Source organism: Podarcis pityusensis, assembly GCF_964106645.2.
Source record: "Podarcis pityusensis genome assembly, chromosome: 8".
In the NCBI taxonomy this organism is placed as follows: Eukaryota; Metazoa; Chordata; class Lepidosauria; order Squamata; family Lacertidae; genus Podarcis; species Podarcis pityusensis.
The window spans coordinates 57,333,679-57,353,700 of record NC_138033.1 but is presented as its reverse complement, the minus strand read 5'-3'; the positions used below and the strand labels follow the sequence as shown (position 1 = coordinate 57,353,700).

At 43.3% G+C, this 20,022-nt stretch overlaps 1 protein-coding gene across 3 annotated transcripts in view; it reads right to left on the bottom strand.

The window, feature by feature from the left end:
• The window catches only part of ZNF423 (zinc finger protein 423), a 319,298-nt gene that overhangs the window by 92,396 nt on the left and 206,880 nt on the right, over positions 1-20,022 (bottom strand). For 2 of the 3 annotated variants that reach the window (XM_081015494.1, XM_081015493.1), the window contains exon 6: positions 17,405-17,494. The exons of the other annotated variant lie outside the window; for it this stretch is intronic. In XM_081015494.1, coding sequence (XP_080871620.1) covers positions 17,405-17,494 — 90 coding nt within the window. The remainder of the gene's footprint in view (positions 1-17,404; positions 17,495-20,022) is intronic. 3 annotated transcript variants of the gene reach the window in all.

Below are 20,022 nucleotides of genomic sequence, written 5' to 3'. Positions count from 1 at the left end.
TCAAATTAGGGATGGCGGGGAGAACAGATACGCATGTTCACCTGCAAAATCCTGCAGCTTTATTGTATGCAGATGCTAGTTTTGGCAAAAAGAGATTTTCTTTTGTCTTTGGGTCAATGAGAATCTGTGAAAGAGAATCAGCAACTAAGTGCTCCAAGACAACTATGGCAATGATTTTCTATATGTTCCTTTGTGCTCATTTGAAGTTGTTTTAAGGTTTTTCTTTTCTTTTCTTTTAAAAACAACAACCTCCAAATACTTTTGCCCTGAGGGGAGTCATCCTTTTCTGTAATTCTGCAATCCAAGGCAACACCTGGGTTAGTTAACCTGCCTTTTCTAAGGTCTGAGATCGCAAGCTACCCCCTCGCAAGAAGTGGTTTTAATAATTCACATACATATCCATAGGAAGGCTGCCATATTCTTTTGTATGCTTATAAAATTCTGTGAACATCTTTGCCATGATGCAGTGGACTTCTGATTATCAAACACTGGAATAATAAACAGGTGATGATCAATTCCACGTTTCTCTGCTTATGAACTTCTCAGAGACACTGTGTTCAGAATGTGCTGAGCTTATAGGAAGAAGATTCAGGTAGGTAGCCGTGTTGGTCTGACACAGTCGAAATAAATTTAAAAATTGTCCAGTAACACCTTAGAGACCAACTAAGTTTGTTCTGGGTATAAGCTTTTGTGTGCATGCACACTTCTTCTCCTTATAGGATGAAATTGGCCTGATCCTGCATGACAACTTTCTATGGGCCCATATTCAGTCAGCAGTAAGTACATTTCCTACGAAATAAGGAGGAGCCCTGCACAGTGGACAACTAGATGACCTTCGGGAGACCATAAGAAGGGTAAGAAAGCAACCACTCCCCGCAACGTTTGCTCCCCAGCAACAGGAAGTTGGAGACACATTGCCTCAGAAACTGACACTTGCATGCAGCCATCAGGACTGATAGCCATTGGTAGATTTTATCTTCCACACCTGCCCTTCAGAGGGTGGCCTTAATCAAGCCTTGAATTTAAGCACCCACTTGTTGGCCACCAGGAACCTCATACAGGCTACTGCATGGAATTACATGCAGGCCAATAAGTAGCAGACAGTGGAGCTGCAAGAGGAAGAAAGACCAAGCGCTAAAATGCACCCAGCTGTTCCAGGAAGGAGAACTACCTGTCTCTCTTCTGTCAGCTCAAAGCAAACTGGTGGGGAGGGGAGAATAAACAGATTTTGTGGACTTATTTACAAGACTGCATTGTACTAACTCGGAACTCTGGCTTTCCTCGTCCAATGAATTCTTGCTGGCAGAGGTCTCACCCAGTCCTGCGGTAGCTCAGGCACAGGGAGGAGAAAGTGGACAGGGAGACATTTTTCTGCCTCTCTCTTAATAGCAGAATTGAGGGCCACCTAAGGAAAGTGATCAAAAGTAAATTCAGGAGAAGCAATAGAAATATCTTTGTCACACAGCACACAATTAATTTATGGAGGGGAGGAGGTGGAATCTCTGAGTCAGGGACTAATTGTGGCCCTCCAAGCCTCCCTACCTGACCCCTGGGGACTCTTCTCAGGCACAATCCCAACTGACTTTTCTCCAAGCCCTCCTCAAGTGCTTCTGCTTGACTGGAAAGTGGATAAGTGTGTGTATGTGTGAACAAGAACCTTTGTGTAGGTGGAATGTGGCCTACTTGGCATGCGCCCGCCCCCAAAAAAGTGTTTCAAGAGAATGAATGAAAACGGTTCCCTATCCCTGACTCATGCAATTACCATATTTTTCTGTGTATAAGATGGGTTTTTTATTATAAAATAATACGCCCCCCCCCCAAAGAAAGCTCAAGAACTCTTGGCAATCTCCCCCCATTTTGTTAATTTGGAGTCCCAAAAATAGAGGTCTTATACCCTGGGGCATGTTATACATGGAAAAATACAGAAACTGCCACAAGACTTGGTGGCAAAAAGCCTCTAATTTAGATTGATCTGAAAAGGCAAACAGACAAATTCATGGAGAATGAACAGGTTAACCAACTGCTGTTATATCACAGAACAGGATCATAGAATTGCAGATGCAGCAATATGCAGTTGTTCCATACGGGGATCGAACCTGCAACCTTGTCATTACAAGCACCACGCTCTAACCAACTGAGTTAGTCATGATGGTTGTGAGGAGTGAGCTCCAGCTTCAGAAGCAGTAGACCCCTCAATGCCAGTCATTGGCCCAAGGCCACAGTGGGAGTTTTTGTGCTCAAGTCCGGCTTCTGAGCTTCCCAGAGGCATTGGGCTGGGCACTTTGGGAAGCTGGGTTAGCTATGCTTCTCCAGCAAGGCTTCTTCTTACATCTTGAGTTGGGGGCCTTCTCCATTCAAATTGGGAGCTCTGCCACTGATCTACAAGCCACCACCCCTAGATCAGCAGGAGCTCACACTCTCTCTTAAATAACACAGCATTTCTTTTGCCAACATTATACAAAATCCAAGGGAAAAGGTATTGCTGCTTAAGCACTGTTACTCAAAACTCAGCAATAGCTCACCCAAGAAAAAGAAGAAAATAAGGATGGAGATGCGCACACACACACACACAGGCGAAGGAACGGCAAGCATCCCGTTTATTTTAAAACCTATATTATTTTCTGATTTTTGCTCGACTCCATGCTTAAGGAGACTGACTCAAGACCTGATCAGAGTATCACTTTTCAAATGCCTAAATCCCTGTAAAGGTTTAGTGTCTGACTGTGTGCATTTTGCTCAGTATTAACATGTTCAATGGAGTACTTTGATTTTTTTTTTTTTTATCTAGACGCCAGAAGCTGGTGAATATATGCTTCATAGCTTCAGATAAACCTTTTGTTCTTCTGGGGCTGATCAGCTGGTACGGCAGTGAGAGGGAGAGGAGGAAGGAAATTCACAGGGGCTCCACGGTTTCAAAAAGTCAAATTACCTCTGAGCCATGGCATTGCTGATAATTTAAATGAAAAAAATGTGTGTGTGCATGGACGCACACCCACACGCACACATAGAGGCTACACCACACAACATCTCTACTGTTAGGACTTTTAATGAAGCCCCAGTTGTGATGACACTGAAGCAGGGAACGCTACGGTGGGATAATTACTTGGCTCCCTCACAGCTGAGTTTCACAGATGCATTATTAACGGCGCATTCCTTGCCATAACGAGCACCGACTGTAGGTGGGATTCGCAAACCCCGGCATCCGCCATTAGCGGGTTGGCGCAAACACAAATGAGTGTTTTCACAAAAGCATGCAAAGGTTGTGAAATTCCAATGAATTCTTTCACCGGGAAGGGAAGGGAAAGGGGGGAGGAACAAAGAGGAGTGCAAGCTTCCATGACCGGGTATGTCACCTCCCAGGGCACCCTGTGCTCTGAGTGAGGCACCCTGGGAAATTATAGAATCAGAATGCATTGATTTCTCTCTCCTTCTCTCTCTAGCAAAAAGAGGCAGCAGCCCTGATGAAGAATTAAGGAGGAAATGTAATAACCTAATTCTTCTCCAATCTTCCTCGCTCCCTAGCCTCCCGCCCTGCGTGCACTTACGGCGCCTGCCCACCTCAATCCCTTTCCTTGTTTTGTCAAACAATTATGAGGCTTAGCAGTGTAAGTGGGTGAGACACCCACCAAGTTCGAAGGGAGCCGCTTGCCCTCTTGCACCAGGAGTCACATTGGCCCACTTTCCGCCTGGATGTCATTGGCTTTGGCGATACGGCATTACTGGGCAATTGCTGCTTTATGGCATCGCGGCTCTTCGTGACATTCATCTGTTCCCTCCCCCGCCTTCCCCTTTAAACATTTTCCCCTTAGATGCAGAGTCCTAACAGGTTTTCTCAATAGAATACTGCATACGGTATATGAAGCTATTAATAATTCTTCCTCAAACCACACTGTATGTGGCTGAGAAGGGGGGAATAAACTCAAGAGACTAAAAGGAGGAATTCTCAAACACATTACAGGGAGAGAGGGGGAAAATAACATTAATGCCTTCCACTCGCATGAATCCAGGCCAGGCTACAACAGCATAGTACACTTTCCTCCCACACCTCATGCCCAGCTAATACGAAGACCAATCAATTGCAAAAAAAATAATTCTTATGGTCAAGCCACTGCTCTCTTGCTGTTTTAAGAAATCTACTTGGAGCAAGGAAGGTGTGTAACCTTCAATTCTTTGCTGTTTTTGTCTTTATCCCCTCTGGAAACCCAGAGTTCAAGGTGACCTTTGCTGAGAGGTAGGTACACCTCTTGTTTCTACGTGCATTCTGAATCTTCAGCCCCCCAATAATTAAAGCCAGAGCTTAATGAAGTCCAGCTGCTGTCATGGCACAGGAGAAGCCCACCCTTATTTTATTTTCCAAAAACATATTTGGGCTACTCTAATTACAGCCTTTTTCTTTTTCCAGACCACCAAATTGAGATACTCTTGGCCTGGATCTCAAAACATGAGTGTTGCCAAATGAAGACAAAAAAGATCAGAAATTAAATTAAACTTTGAAGGGACAGTTTAAAATTGGCAAGAGCTGGAGAAAAAGGACTAGATTGACTTACAATGCTGGGAAACATAATGGCATCCAGCGCTACCAAGTGAAAGGGAACTTGTACCCTTTATCACTTTTGATCAGTGTTCTGATAACCTGCAATACTTGTATTGTGTCAACAGGTGCCACTATAGCGTAGCATGTGACAAGCCATTATAATTATTAGTCCCAATAAAAGACATCTGCAAATATCTGCTTCTTCCATACTACGTCAGTGGTAAAGTAGGAGGGTGACTCCAGTTCTGTGAACAGAGAAAAGCCAACCAGAGGGAGAGTTCAAAGTGAGTGAGGGGCACGGCTTCATTTTCTCACTCTTGCCACCTCTTGCAGTTCAAAGAGGGCAAGTGAAGAGGTATCTACAACAAGCAGAGAAGTAGAATGGCTCCAAGGCTCCAGGGGTCCACAGTAGACCTGCCCCCCATTTCTGTGGTGCATACCTCACAGGGTGCCTGATGATGCCAAACCACTAGCACCAGCCTCAACAGTGACTCCTACTTCTCAGGGAACTATAGTTAGGAGGCAGCGGGGAGGAAGTGGAAGAGAATAAATCTGACAAAATTCCCAGCACACTCACCATTGCAATATTCCCAGGATTCTTTGGGGATTGGCTTTGGGAGAAGCCACAATCATTTAACTAGAACAGAACTCTCTGAACTGTACACGTACTCCTTACATGGGCTTGGGCAACTCTCCCCCCCCCCTCTCCTCTGACAGCTAAGTAGACATGATATCAAAGATCCAAAATTCCTGCAGCTGGGACCAAGGCAAGTGAAGGCTCAATTTTTAAAAACAGTCTAAACTTCCCATCCTCACCACAGGCCTAATAATCCCCCTGCCAAGAGCTATTTTTAAATCAACAATAACTAAGATCTTATTTACCTATCTTCTCCTTCGGCCCTCTGACAGTTACCTGGTCCGCCTCCCAGGACTGCAGTTAAGTTAAAATGAAAGAAGGTCAATAAAGCAATTTGAGCTTTTAAAAGGGTTCTAGATACAATATCTACTTAGCATATCAAAAGGAAATACACTCTGATCTTATCTTCTTTAGTACCTGTTTGTTCCTGGTCCAAATTGAGTTTCTAAACCAACAAACCGATGGTGGCTAAAATCTGGATTACTTAATCCTACCCAATTTGTCATTTTACTGTTGGTAACTTTTACACAAAGCACAAAACTTCATTGACTCTGAGTAACAGGTGGCCTCCCATGAGAAAATGCTGGACCATACCCAGAAGGGAAAGCTACTGGCACCTCAATAGGATTTATTTTCGATTGCAGATTGATTATCTGCACAAAAGATAACAGGCCTGAGTTCTCCTTCATTTAAACTGCCTCTATAATGAAGGGCAGAGCTCAGTCCTCCCCCCCCCCCTTATTCTTTTTAGTTACTGCTGTGGATAATGATTTCTAATGTGATAAAAGGCCCTTAAAGAGGCATCATGGAAGGAAGCAGGCTAATTTACTTTCCTAGGAACCAATTTACACGTAGGAACCACATATTAATATGCATCAGGAATCCCAGCCTCCCACCAACTAGAGGTTAAACTTCAACCACTAACCAACATGGCAACAGTTATTGCAAGTCCAGTTCTACTATGGTTGGCTGCAGTAAGTGATGGGGGGAAGTACCTCCCCCCTCCCCCTGATTAGGTGTAGATATCTGTAATCTTGAAAACACATGATAGCATCAGTTCTGCCAATTCAGAAATCCTACCCTCTGTGCCCTATGCTCTGTTTCCCTGTGGTTTGAAATCTATGCAATGGCTGTGCTTGCTCACCACAATCATTCCTTTAAAGAGATGTGAGACACAAAGCAAGTCATGTTAAGGTTAAAATACTTTGGTCTAGCGGAGCCCTTATTTGAGCTTTGGATGCTAACGGTCAAATGAGACATGGCATTAATTTTTATGTGCATTTAATTTAACATGGAAAAAAGCCCATCCATGTTAAACAGAAAAGGCATCAGCGGGGCAGTGGTGTGTGGTGTGATCATATGGTCAGGATCATAGCAGATGTGGAGGGGGAATTTAACTCTTTCACCCTCTGTTGTGATCCTGATTATAATTGCTCTTCCATAGCTACTATTTATAGCAGCTCACAACTGCAGAGAGGAAAGAAAAATTACATTCCCCCATAACACAACTTGTAATCTCAATAATTATTGTCCCCATTGGATGATATTTGCATTTAAAAAAAAAAAAAAGCCATGTGGATTAAATGCAAAGGTGTATTTAACATAAATCTGGATTGGCCCTAAGTGACCTGGAGCTGCTAGATTCCTGTGTCTGCTAGATTCACACTGCCTAAGGAATGGGCTATGGGACGCGGGTGGCGCTGTGGGTAAAACCTCAGTGCCTAGTACTTGCTGATCGTAAGGTCGGCGGTTCGAATCCCCGCGGCGGGGTGAGCTCCCGTCGTTCGGTCCCAGCTCCTGCCCACCTAGCAGTTTGAAAGCACCCCTAAGTGCAAGTAGATAAACAGGTACTGCTTTATAGCGGGAAGGTAAATGGCATTTCTGTGTGCGGCACTGGTGCTGGCTCGCCAGTTGCAGCTTTGTCACACTGGCCACGTGACCCGGAAGTGTCTTCGGACGCCGCTGGCTCCCGGCCTCTTGAGCGAGATGAGCGCGCAACCCTAGAGTCGGTCACGAATGGCCCGTACGGGCAGGGGTACCTTTACCTTTACCTTTTAAGGAATGGGCTACCTGTTTGTTTCCAATACAATAAAAGTTGACAGAATGTGGATTCGGAATGGCAGCTATTTCCTCTTAACGGAGGGTGAGAAATACCAACATGTGCAATAAGTCCACAAAGGGACTAAGATCAGGAATTAGAACTGTGTCGCTGGCTGACACCAGCCTGAGTCCCAATTCATGTGATTTGTGCAAAACTGCGGCAACTCAAAAAAGCAACACTATTCCCAGCAACTTTGAGCCAGTCCTCAGTATGGAGATGTCCTGTGCCTCCACCCACAACAGTCTGATTTCTAACTATTCAAAGGAAAATGGGTCATCTGTCACTGTGACATCAGGTTGGACAACTTTCCATGGAGAAAGTGGGGGAGATAAAGATCTGGCTTGCTGGCCACATCCAGTTCCCTGCCACTTTTTTTTAAGGGGGCCAGGATGTGCAGTTGTCTAATTTCTGGACCTGCCCACCCACAGTGTCTGTCTTATCAGAATTCAGCCTCAGCTTATTGACCCTCTTCTTATTGATCACTGCATCTAGGCTTCAGTTCAGTCTCTCCTGGCTCAGATGGCAAAGCTGGGAGATATCAGCTTTGGACAATTCACGCCAAATATCCCAGTGACTACTGTCAACAGCTTCATATAGATGACAAGTAGGACCAGGGACAAGATGGAACCCTACAGCACCCCACAGCATAACAGACACTGACGCCAGGTATAGTTTCCAACTCTATTTTCTGGAAACAGCCCGGCATGTAGATGGGGAACCACCATAATGCCATACCTCCACGTTAACCCCACATTCATGCCAACTCTCTAAAAAGCTGTAACCTTTCAATTAATTATTAACCAAGGATTTCCATTTATTTGACCATCTTAAACTTTAATTTGATCAGAAATCATGTGAATTTATTCAACAGCGATTTTAATTTCTTGCTGCAGTTTAGACACTTACAGTAAGAAGCTTCCACTCATCTCTGCAAGCACGCCTAGTCTACCAGATTGAATGCATGCTCTTAAAACAAACATACATTCCTTTAGACTGGGGGAAGTGCGGTTCAGGACAGCCATGAAAAAGTATGTTGACAAAGTAGAAAATTCAGAAGCATCTGTTATCCATAATGAGGCTTTAAGCAGCACAGCTTTTAAGGATTCCTTAGCTCCCCCTTTTGTTCACTTTTCGAGCCTGCACTAATCTCCTGTATGTTTTCAATTGTTTTGCACACACACTATCAGAATAATGAAATAATTTAACATTATTTAAAAAGGCTGACTACAACCATGAAAAAAAACCCCACAAACTTTTCAAAAGCTATATAAATTTCAGTTTAAAAATGTGGCTTTCTTGAAAGGTTGTTTTAAAAAAACCACTTGTCAAGAAATTGCATGAAAATCTGGGAACAGAAAGATGTCATTTGAACATAATACCTCAAACCCTAAACTCCACAGATCAGATTTATTTCTGGCCAGAAAATCTGAGAAGTTCCATTTCATTTTAAAGGCTGGGGACAAAAATCAACTATGCATGTGACTCAATGGCAGAGCATCTGCTTTGCATGCAGGAAGTACCAGATTCAATTCCCAGTACCTCCAGGTACAGCTTAGAAAGACTCCAAAAATCTGGACATGTGCAACTGGTCAGTGGAGACAACACTGAGCACTTACCTGGCAAGGTAGAAGGCAGCTTCATGTGAGATCTATAGTACAATAAGCCTGCAACTTCCACACATTCAGCTTTACATATGTGGCCAAAGAAAAGTTAGAAACTAAAAATGGACAGAAAAAGTGCATGGTTCCAAGGAAAATGACTTTGGCATCCCCACCCACCATTGAAAACCGCCAATGGGCTTTGACCATACACCATTTTGGTTTAGGCGCAATCCCCGGAACGTAAACCCTGAGTAAGTTGCCGGCTGACTGTAGTTCAAAGAAAATCCTCATTTGAGAAAATGCTATGTTTCTCAAAACACCTTTAAAAATATTATATACATATGGTGGGGACACGGGTGGTGCTGTGGGTTTAACCCCCCCTTACTGTAAAATGGGGAAGGGAGGCTTCAGGAAGCTGTCTCATCCCAGGACATTGAGTTTAAGGTGACATTTGGAAATGGGTGGCACTGTGGGTTAAACCACAGAGCCTAGGACTTGCCAATCAGAAGGTCGGTGGTTCGAATCCCTGCAACGGGGTGAGCTCCCGTTGCTCGGTCCCTGCTCCTGCCAACCTAGCAGTTCAAAAGCACAAAGTGCAAGTAGATAACTATTTATCCTACTGCTCCAGCAGGAAGGTAAACGGCGTTTCCATGCACTGCTCTGGTTCGCCAGAAGTGGCTTAGTCATGCTGGCCACATGACCTGGAAGCTGTACGCCAGGTCCCTCAGCCAATAAAGCAAGATGAGCGCCGCAACCCCAGAGTCGGCCATGACTTGACCTAATGGTCAGGGGTCCCTTTACCTTTACCTTTATACATATGGTAAAATGGAAAGCAAGCATCATGCTTGGGACGTTTGAATATATGACCCATGTGAACTCTATACTTACCTTTTTACCTTACCCTCATTTCCTGGTTAAGTTTTAGGGCAAAATTGTTCTCTATGTTCAATCTAACTGTAAGAACTAGAGATAACAAAGCTGGAAGTGTCTGATGAATTTTATAGCTACATATCGTTTAAAAGCAAAGCTGGGCAGAAATAAATATAAAGGGAATGAAGGTAAGAGGGAAGAGTTGCCCACTGGCAAACACGGGGAGGAAAGAGTTCCCACTGGTGGGTAAGGACTGTTGAAAGGGGACCCTCAGAGTCCCATGCCAAGGATCACCTCCAATGCACAGCCTGTCCTAAAAGAAGTCAGTATTAGTCCTCCCCCCCCCCTTACTGTAAAATGGGGAAAGGAGGCTTCAGGAGGCTCTCTCATCCCAGGACATTGAGTTTAAGGTGACATTCATTTGGAACTGGGTGGCACTGTGGGTTAAACCACAGAGCCTAGGACTTGCCGATCAGAAGGTCGGCGGTTCGGATCCCCACGACGGGGTGAGCTCCCATTGCTCGGTCCCTGCTCCTGCCAACCTAGCAGTTTGAAAGCACGTCAAAGTGCAAGTAGATAAATAATTACCGCTCCAGCGGGAAGGTAAACTGCATTTCCGTGCACTGCTCTGGTTCGCCAGAAGAGGCTTAGTCATGCTGGCCACATGACCCAGAAACTGTACGCCGGCTCCCTCGGCCAATAAAGCGAGATGAGCGCCGCAACCCCAGAGTCGGTCACGACTGGACCTAATGGTCAGGGGTCCCTTTACCTTTACCTTTACTTCCAAGTTCAGAGCTCAATCTCTTAGCTGCCGCAATGCTAGCCCAGGCTCCCCACAAACCTGGTTCTATATATTGATTGATTTAAATACTTACAAACCACACTTCCATATAAATTATCACAGAAAAACAACAACATGGTATTACAATAAAAACGACAGACACATCAGTACGAGTTGGCTGGCAAAGAATTTCAAGTTTGAAAGGCCTGTCTGAATAATACAATTTTTCAGAACATTTCTTAAGAAAAACAAGTTGGGGTAGCTCCTGCCAAACATCTATCGGCAAGTTGCTCCATGGGGCAGAACTCTAAATGCTCAACTCCTCCTAAAGGCCAGCCAAGCTCAGGGGCATGGGAGACCCTCAAAAGTGTCCCATCAGAAGACCTCAATGATCGAGGCATACTGATGGATTTCAACTCCCAGATAGCACAGCCAGTGGTGAGGGATGATGGGAACTGTAGTCCATTAAGATTTGGAGGGCCCCATCTGGGAAAGCCTGCACCAGGTTCACATATGCCTAAGATACACATAAACGGAGGAGAGAGAGAGAGAGAGAGAGAGAGAGAGAGAGAGAGAGAGAGAGAGGTCTTCTGCCTTTGGTGCCTAGGAAGCGAAAACACCAATTGACTTCTTTAAAATCTCAATAGTATTTTGTCAATATTTTTTATTACAGCAAAGCAAGTATAAATATTTTATTGTAAACCAAGGACCTAAAATAAACAGTTTAGTAAATAGATATTACATTACAAGGAGGGAAAGGGGAGGGAAAAAAAAAACATCTGTGGAAAAATGTTTGCTATGTAATTATTCTTGCTAGTTTACATTCGCTCACAACGTGCGTCTCTCTCTTTCTTTCTCTCTTGCTACACCGTCTCGCTTGTTCTAAATCTTCTTCCTTGTTGCTATTATTAAAATCTTTAAAAGGTGCCAAATCTTAAATGAGGAAAAAAAATGATTTGCTAGAAATTATTCATATCACAGTGAGCCTCTACTAAACCTGGCAGGGGTGCAATATTTTCGGCGAAATTAACATAAAATATACAACTGCAAATTATCCAGGAAATAGCTATGTTCTTTACAACACGCATTTACATTTGGGGGGAGGGGGGGAAGGAGAAAGAAGTGTTCCACTTATCTGTCTAACACAAAGCTGAAAACCGTCTTTTCCAATGCCTGTTTTAAAGGGGAAAGTAATAGATTTCCATGGGGAGCACAGCCTTTAAAGATGATATAACAAAATATGTGGTTGGCAAAAATCGACCTTGGATAATTACTGGAGACCACAATCAACAGTGGACATTCTCCAGTGCTCGTTGCTCGCAAGTCCATTTTTAGATTTGTTTTTCCTCCCAGCAGGCAAAATGCATTTCCTCTCCTAGGCCTAAGCCTTTCCTGCACATACAAGGAGACCAAAGGAAGAAGAGTAATACCATGTAAAATGCAAATCTCGTCGTAAATATTTTATAAAATTGTTGCATACATCCCAAAAGCTATAGGTCTTAATTGAGAGGAGGCTATGTTTCCAGTCAATATATGGAAATGGAAAATGCTAATTCATGTTTTTCTACTTATGAAAAACCCTAGAGGACAGCAAAACCACAAATGCACTCAACTTTAATATTATAAATATAATTTGGCTCCCTCTTTATAATCCCCAGCGTCCTGGCTTTTATCTCCCAGTGGCTGCAGAGGAAGAATTTGCACAGGCGCTTTTACATCATCTGCACAGGAAGTCAACCTTCGAGCTCTGCCAGCTTGGCAGAAGAGCAAGAGACTGAGCTGAGGAACTTTGCAAACAGGAACTGAAGCAAGATATCCCTGCACCCTTGCCTAGGAAATAAATGATGGGTGACACCAAGCCCGATCAGAGCAGTGCAATGGTGATAACAGCCCTCTGCCACCAAGAATTACCAAACTTCAGCAGCAGCCACCATTGTTGAGCTCTCCTGACCTTCAAAAGCATCGTCCCTTCTTCCAGAACACTAGAGGGAGGCACCATCTCTCAGTGATGGATCACACCCTCTGCATGCAAAAGGTCTCAAGTTGAGGGGAAGAACTCCTACTTGAAACCCTGGAGAGACACTGCAAGTCAGTGTAGGCAAGAGGTGGCTAAACTGTAGCCCTCCGGATCTTGCAGGACTACAACACCCACCATCCTTAAACACCAGACTTGTTGGCCGGGGCTGATAGGAGCCAAAGTCCAACAAGATAGTCATCCTTGGTTTAAACCAATGCCATACATATTTTACAAACTGAAAAGCACCTCAAATTTAGAAAGCCAAACTAGATGCAAGAGTAAATGCATGCCTTTTGCTAAGAACTTCAGTCACATGCCTTCCCAACAATCTCTTCTCTATCATCATTCACCTAGTATGTTCTGTTTCTCCATGCCACCAGTATACCAATAGCTGTTAGTAGCAACAGGGAGAGGAAGCACACAACATTGTGACACTGCAACACAAACTAGGTTCTATTAACCATCATGGAAGGTCAGTGAAGAACTAGATTAGGGTGGCAATGGCACATTTACCAAAGCAGTCTTCATGAAAGAAGGAAGGGAGAAATGGAAGGGCCATTGATTTAGTTACATTCTCTCCATAGTAATAATTATTCACATAGAAAATATATTGACTGTTATAACATATACATAAGCAAATACCACAAATCCATATTAAATTAAAGGGTTGCAGCCACTGTTAGTCCAAGTCAAAATAGACCCACTGAAAATAATATATGTAACTAATTTAGGTCTGTTAATTTCAATGGTTCTACTCGGAGTGTATTTTGGCTGCATGCAGCCCAAAGAGAATAATGCATGCAGTCTTTCCACTATGAATTTCCTCACAAACTGAGTACCATACATTTGTTTTTCTAGTACACCTATAATAAAAATTCATAATTACTGCCGTGTCCTAAATTCTTAAAAAACAAAAACAAAAAACTAATGCAACAAAGGAGATGAAATCCTTTTCCCCCCTTAAAAGCTGCAGAAATTTTGGCAACATATAATAAGTTGACACCATTTCCAAATCTGTTATTTCCAGGAATCCTTTAAATTATTCAGAAGAGGTGTCATTACCCAAGTCCTAAAATCTGAATAGCAGCATTCCCCACCGATCCCCTTGACTTTCTAAAAATATATTTTTTTCCAAAAGCATTTGACCAGCTACTGGTCTTTGGTTGCCTAGTATGATTGAAGAAGAGGCGATACAGGCCCTGGGGCATGGTGCAATGATTTCTTAGTAGGCAAAAGCAGGACCCAAGCACAATAACACTCTAAGACATGGGTAGGCAAACTAAGGCCCGGGGGCTGGATCCCGCCCAATCACCTTTAAATCCAGCCTGCAGATGGTCTGGGAATCAGTGTGATTTTACATGAGTAGAATGTGTGCCTTTATTTAAAATGCATCTCTGGGTTATTTGTGGGGCATAGGAATTCGTTTATTTTTATTTTCAAAATATAGTCTGGCCCTCCATAAGGTCTGAGGGACAGTGGACTGGCCCCCTGCTGAAAAAGTTGGCTGACCCCTGCTCTAAGAAGTATTGCTGCCTCCAACCGTGGAGGCATAGCACCACCATTGTGGCTAATAGCCTTGTAAACTTCCCATCAGTCATTGATCTGGCCATTTGCATTCCTAACAAATCAGTGTCAGCCGGAAGATTCTGTGTCTGCAGAGACCATCTTTGCAACTAGGCAGCATACTTGCCTTGTGGAGCAAGAAAGTTTGGTAGACCATGCCTGGAGATCAAGGGAAGAATCTGTATTTCCTCCAGGGTTAGGGGAGAGCAAACATGTAAAGAGGAAAAGCAGACTGCCAGATGGCAGTTTAGGGAGAGATGGGAGCTATAATCTGTTTAAGTCCATACATGTGATTAAAGTAAGAAATGGACAACAACTGCTTACATTTGTCGTGTCCCAATGGAGAATCTACATTGAATAAAACAAGAGGGTCATATGTGTTCTCATCTATTTGACTCCTCACTGTTTGCACTACAATGTATGCACGACATCATTTGTATCTTGAAAAGTACAGCAGGTGTTATAGGCGTTTGGACACTCAAATGGAAATGTCTTCTAGTTGTATTTCTTTCTAAGAGAGACTGTGACTGTGATACATCTCCCAGTATACTGTTACGTCTTTTCCCCAGTGTGATCTTTTTGTATTTTTCATCATTCTAATTGCATTTCCCATTCATGCACCTGCTAAACAAGACAAATATTTAATCATTCCATCAACTCAAAGAACCCAATCTTTTTTAATCCACTCACATGAAGAAAATTCAGATTTTCAAAGCTGTGGAGTCAAAAGACAAAACTTCTTACAGGGGTCAGAAAGCCACAGTGAGGAGCCTCCTAATCAGTGGAGAAGCAACCTGGGAGCGTGTAACCAGGGTACTTTCCTCTCTGTTTACAACAGAAGTGATGCTGTCATCTGACGAGGATGTAAACATGAGAGGGGGCATTGGACAACAAATCTGGCCTGGCACATGAGCCCTTTGTTTGATAAGCTAGGCTCACAGTGACTGGAACAAGCATACCCAGTGAACTTCACAGCTGATCAGGAATGCGAACCCAGGTCCCTACAGCCAAAGTCCTACATCCTAACCAACACACCACCCTTGCCAGCACACTATTATATAAATCTTGGCTAATCCTAATCCACTGGACTCCTAATCCATTGGCTATGAGGGCTTTCATGATGAGCTCCTGCACTTCAAAATGTATCAATACACCCCTGCACCTTGTTTGTACCCAATTAAGACCCAACCTGGACATTTACCAGTTTCATTTAAGCTGCCCTTTCATCAAGGAAGATGTTTTCATCAAGAAAGTAAGCAACTAATGCAGCAATTCACAGTTTCAGAGCTTCTCTAATGTAAATTAACCAATGTCTTCTAGGAACTGTCTAATAATGTGAAAAACAGAAGACATCTTCTTCCTACAAGCGGGGGGGGGGGGGAGAGAGAGAGAGACTGTACAAACAATATCGACTCCACCCTGTGTCCAGGATGTTGCAGTGAGTTCTTCTGTTCGTATTACACAGTGAAAGGGAGATGAAGAATTGAAAGAAATTGAGGCTTTTCTTCTTCTTCCCAGGTGCAGATAACCATGAAAAACTGAGTGCTTGCTATAAAAGTAGCATAACTGTCTATGTTGCCTAAACTTTGGCAAGCCAAAGCACCTCCTGAGAGGGCAGTTGCTTGAAAGATTTGAGAAGTGCTCATGCTGGTATTTCTAAGCACAAGGATTTCCAGTACCAGACCCTCTCCAAGGGCAAAAGAGTCAAAGTCTCCAATACCAGTGGGAGTTTTAGAGCCACTAAATATTTTAAGTAGATGGGGTGACATGTAAGATGTTTATTTAAAACCCCTGGCTTGCACTTAAAAACCCCTTTCCCCCGACCTAGGTTACTCTGCAGGTGCAGCAAGGTTTGCCTTTTGGATGGGAGGGGGTTAAAACCAATGGTTTCCTAAGGGCTTTTGGCAGGAAAAGCTTGACGCTCAAGTACAGAACCCCTCTTTGCACCATTTGAGACTAATAGCTCCAAGTGGACCCTAAGTTGAAACCTGGAAAATCTGCAAGAGTTACAGGCTGTGACAAGAGATATTAATGCCTCCCACATTGACTCAATAAATCAAAACAGATTTAGAGGAACTATTAAGGCTCATGACAAGAATCCACACTTCACTTTAATAATTCCCTATTAACATATTTAACTGCTGGGCTGTATATTTTAAACATTTCTTACTTTTGGGTATATAAGTAATTAGTGGCTTTTAAAAGATGCATTAACACAGAGAGAGAGAGAGAGGGAAAAACAGATAAAAACATTCAATTGATTTTTCAATATTCTAGTAGAAATCCACATTTGTTACATAACAACTCAGCAACATGGTATGGTGCAGTTGGGTATGTTTTGCTTTGGCTCTGCAATATGAATCAAACTTAAATCTGAAGTTATAGCTGTTCCAGGATGGGGAGGTGTGTGACTATTTATTATTTAAACGAGAGAAAATGCACAAAGGTCATGGACTTGCCTTGGATCTTAACTTCTCTTCTACTAACCGAATTAAATTTAGATCATAAAAAGTGGCTCTCTCACATCCTCCCACTTCTCTTTGCACCCACACACCCTGCCCCTGAGGTGGGGTTGAGGGATCATTCGGAACAGCATGGCTACAAGTGCAGGAGGCTGCAACATGAGGGGGCAGCAGAAATCATCCCCTTCTCCTTGTGCAAGTGTGGGCTTCCCATGGAAATCTGATTGGCCCCTGTGAGAACAGAATATTGGATGGGCCATTGGCCTGATCCAGTGTGGCTCTTCTTGTATTCTTAAATGCTCTCATAAAGGTACCTTGGGTCCCAGAGCAGTGTGTACTTGTGTATGTATGTGAAACATGAATGGGTTTCTCCATGCCACCTCTTTATTTCAGCCAAAGCACACAGAGAGAAAGGATGTAGGTGTAGGTTTCTGTGTGTACAACACTTTCATCATGGAAGCTTTTCATTTTAGCACCTCCCATTTCAAAACATATAAAAACAGCACACTATTCTTAAAGCTAACTGACAACACTACACAAACTAAAATGTCCTGTTAACATATATTTAAGTCTTTGTTCTTTGACCCGAATCATAAGCCCAGGCGCTACAGATGCAGAGCAACCCAGAACTGGTCATATTTGAATACATGACTAGGTCCAACCCATAGCAGCAAAAGAGTTTTAGAGTCTTAGGATCTGTACCTCTGAAATGCCCTTTACAGTTTTAGGGTTCACTTTTTATTAAAAAAATCATTTCAAGATTATGGCGATGCTTGCTTTTGAAGGGAGAATGGTCTGAGGGCTCTTTTAAACATGAATACCATGTTACATCTCCTACCTGTAATAGCATTTTTCATATTCCTCCTCTCCAGTAATCCAGGAGCTGGAAAAGAATGCAAGGCCTCACCATTTGGGGCTGGGGCTGCACCTACAGGAGACAGGAGGCAGAGACACTCAACTCCTCCCCACAAGGCAAGGAGTTGTTCATGGGTGAATTCAAAAACAAAACCAAGAAAGGGTGCAGAAGAAGAGGCATGCGGAAGTGACTGGGTTAGGGGAGGAGGCCTATGAAAAACACCATTACTGGTTTCCTTGGGCTTTAGTCGTCATCCATTTCAGATATGGAAACACAGACCCCAGAGCCCTCGCTATGGATGGTGGTGGAGAAACATAACTGATAAATGCAGCATGCAGTAGCCTCTTACCTTCTCATTCTGGATGTATTTTAAAGTTTCAGTCCATGATGTTTACAAGTTTACGACAGGAATTTTAAAACAAAAAACGAACTATATGTAGATATTTTCCAGGAGGATAGCTGTTTAAGTCTGTTACAGCGAGAGCAACAGAGTATTGTGGCACCTTAAAGTCTAACAAATGTATTCTAGCATAAGCCTCCGTAGACTACTAGTGTTGTGCTAGCATCTGAGAAAGTGGGTTCTAGCCTGCAAAACCTTATGCCAACATAAATGTGCTGTTTTTATATGCAGACAGCTTTTCTCCCACACTTCTGTTCAGAGCGCATTTGTCTTTGGAACCGTTTACACACTCCAGGTATAATGAATCTCTTGTTCAATGTAGAGCCTAACAATGGAGAAAGATTATGGTACAACCCTCAACAGGACTGCACCACTTCAGTACATAAGAACAATGTGCCGAGTAAAAATGGCAGTCCCATTTGAAATTAAGGAGATGGGACCCGCCACAACCACCAGCACACTCAGAGCACCTCAAAAATATAGGTCCTGCTTGATTAAGTAGGTGTGGGAGCTGCCAGAGGCCGATGTGAACTGCTTTAGCCCCCTACCGCAGGGCAAGACCACTGTGGGAGGAACAACAGCAAAAGGAAAATACAAGGGTAAAACCAGGGAGATAAACTTTTTAAAACTGTGTGTGTGTCTGTGTGTGTGCGCGCACGCCTGCATGCACACATGCGCACACGCACACACACACACTCCTGGGAAAGAAGGAGGAGAATGTCAAGACAAAAAACCCAGGGATATCAATAAACAATATAGCAATCTCACCAGATAACACACTCCCAACCCCAATACTATGCCACACAAAACAAGGATAAAAAGAACAAACCCACAGACTAAACTATTAAAGAAATTTGCTCCCAGAGAAGATAAAGAGCTGACCTATCTTACTGGAGGCTGGGAAGATCTGGAGGACAGGAAGAGGAGGCAAGATACCATGAAGTCCCTGCCTATCAAGTCCAAAAGTGGGCATCATCCTACTGACAGCGCAGTCATGTAAATCAATGTGTCTGAATGCCCCTTCATGTAAAAAAAGCCTTTGGCTGTTGAAAAGCAGCAGCCCAGGGAGAAAGGTTTCTAGATTTCTACATGCAAGAGGGCTTGTTTTTGTTGTATATGTAGGGTCACATTAGAAAACATTCAATTACCCAGGCTGCTGCACTTTGAAGCGATACTGTTTCAGGAGCGCTTTCTCTAACTAGCTATGCAGGTTGCCTCTGAGAAATCTGATGACCAGTGGTGCAAACTAGCATTGATTTTCATCTACTCTTCAGAAGGCCATGACCTTTGGGCTAAACTGGCATGTTTCCCTGCCCTACAAACAACTGTTTCTTCTTTAAATCACTTTGTTCGTTAAAACAGGTTTTGAAATTACTCGAAAGAGTAAATTGGATGGCAATTCTTGCCAACTCTCGATAGCGTTAGAAAGAATGAAGCAGCCTCCATGCATCAGGTCTTTATCAACTGTTCATGACTGAAAGTGGAAGGGGGGCAAGTAAAATTGACTAAGGAGAAAAGCTCCTTGATGATCAGAAGCACTGGCCAACCTTGCCTGCAAACCGAGAGCAACATTCTACTTTAACTTGCACACAATGAGTTTGGCAGCAATAGAATAAAAAAAACGCAGTAAAGACCATCTCTAACAGGCAGCCTCGTAGCTTAAAGGACCAGTTTAAAGTCTCCCCGAGGTTTGCAGTTCAATTTCTGTTGACCTTTAATTAAAGACGATACAGCAAATTGACACCAAGAGAATTAAAACTACAATATAAATTCGGGTCTATAACTAGCATCCAAACATTTTTTGTTTGCTGCTGAGTGCTCAGCCAAGTTGCAGGCTGAAAATCCTCTTGCTTTAGTATAATGGTTGTAACAACAACATAAGAAATCTTTACTCATCCTCATCCTCAGAAAACGTCCAAATTTGGCTACGGCTGTTCTGTACCATTGACTGGGTGGGACAAGGGGAAAGGTGGAGGGGAGGACAGAGAAGATGGTCCCCAGTTATTAAGAATGGGTCTCTTGTTTGCTCAGACTCGAGAGCAAGTGTGACCCAGAGGCTTTTATAGGGGACAGGGAATATCACCTGACGGGCTCTACCCTACTGGTGCAAGGAGACTTCCTTGGTGGGTGAGACTAATCTCTCTGTGGTACCCTCACTTGACCAGAGCTAAGCAGTGATTTATTGTAGAACTCCCCACCT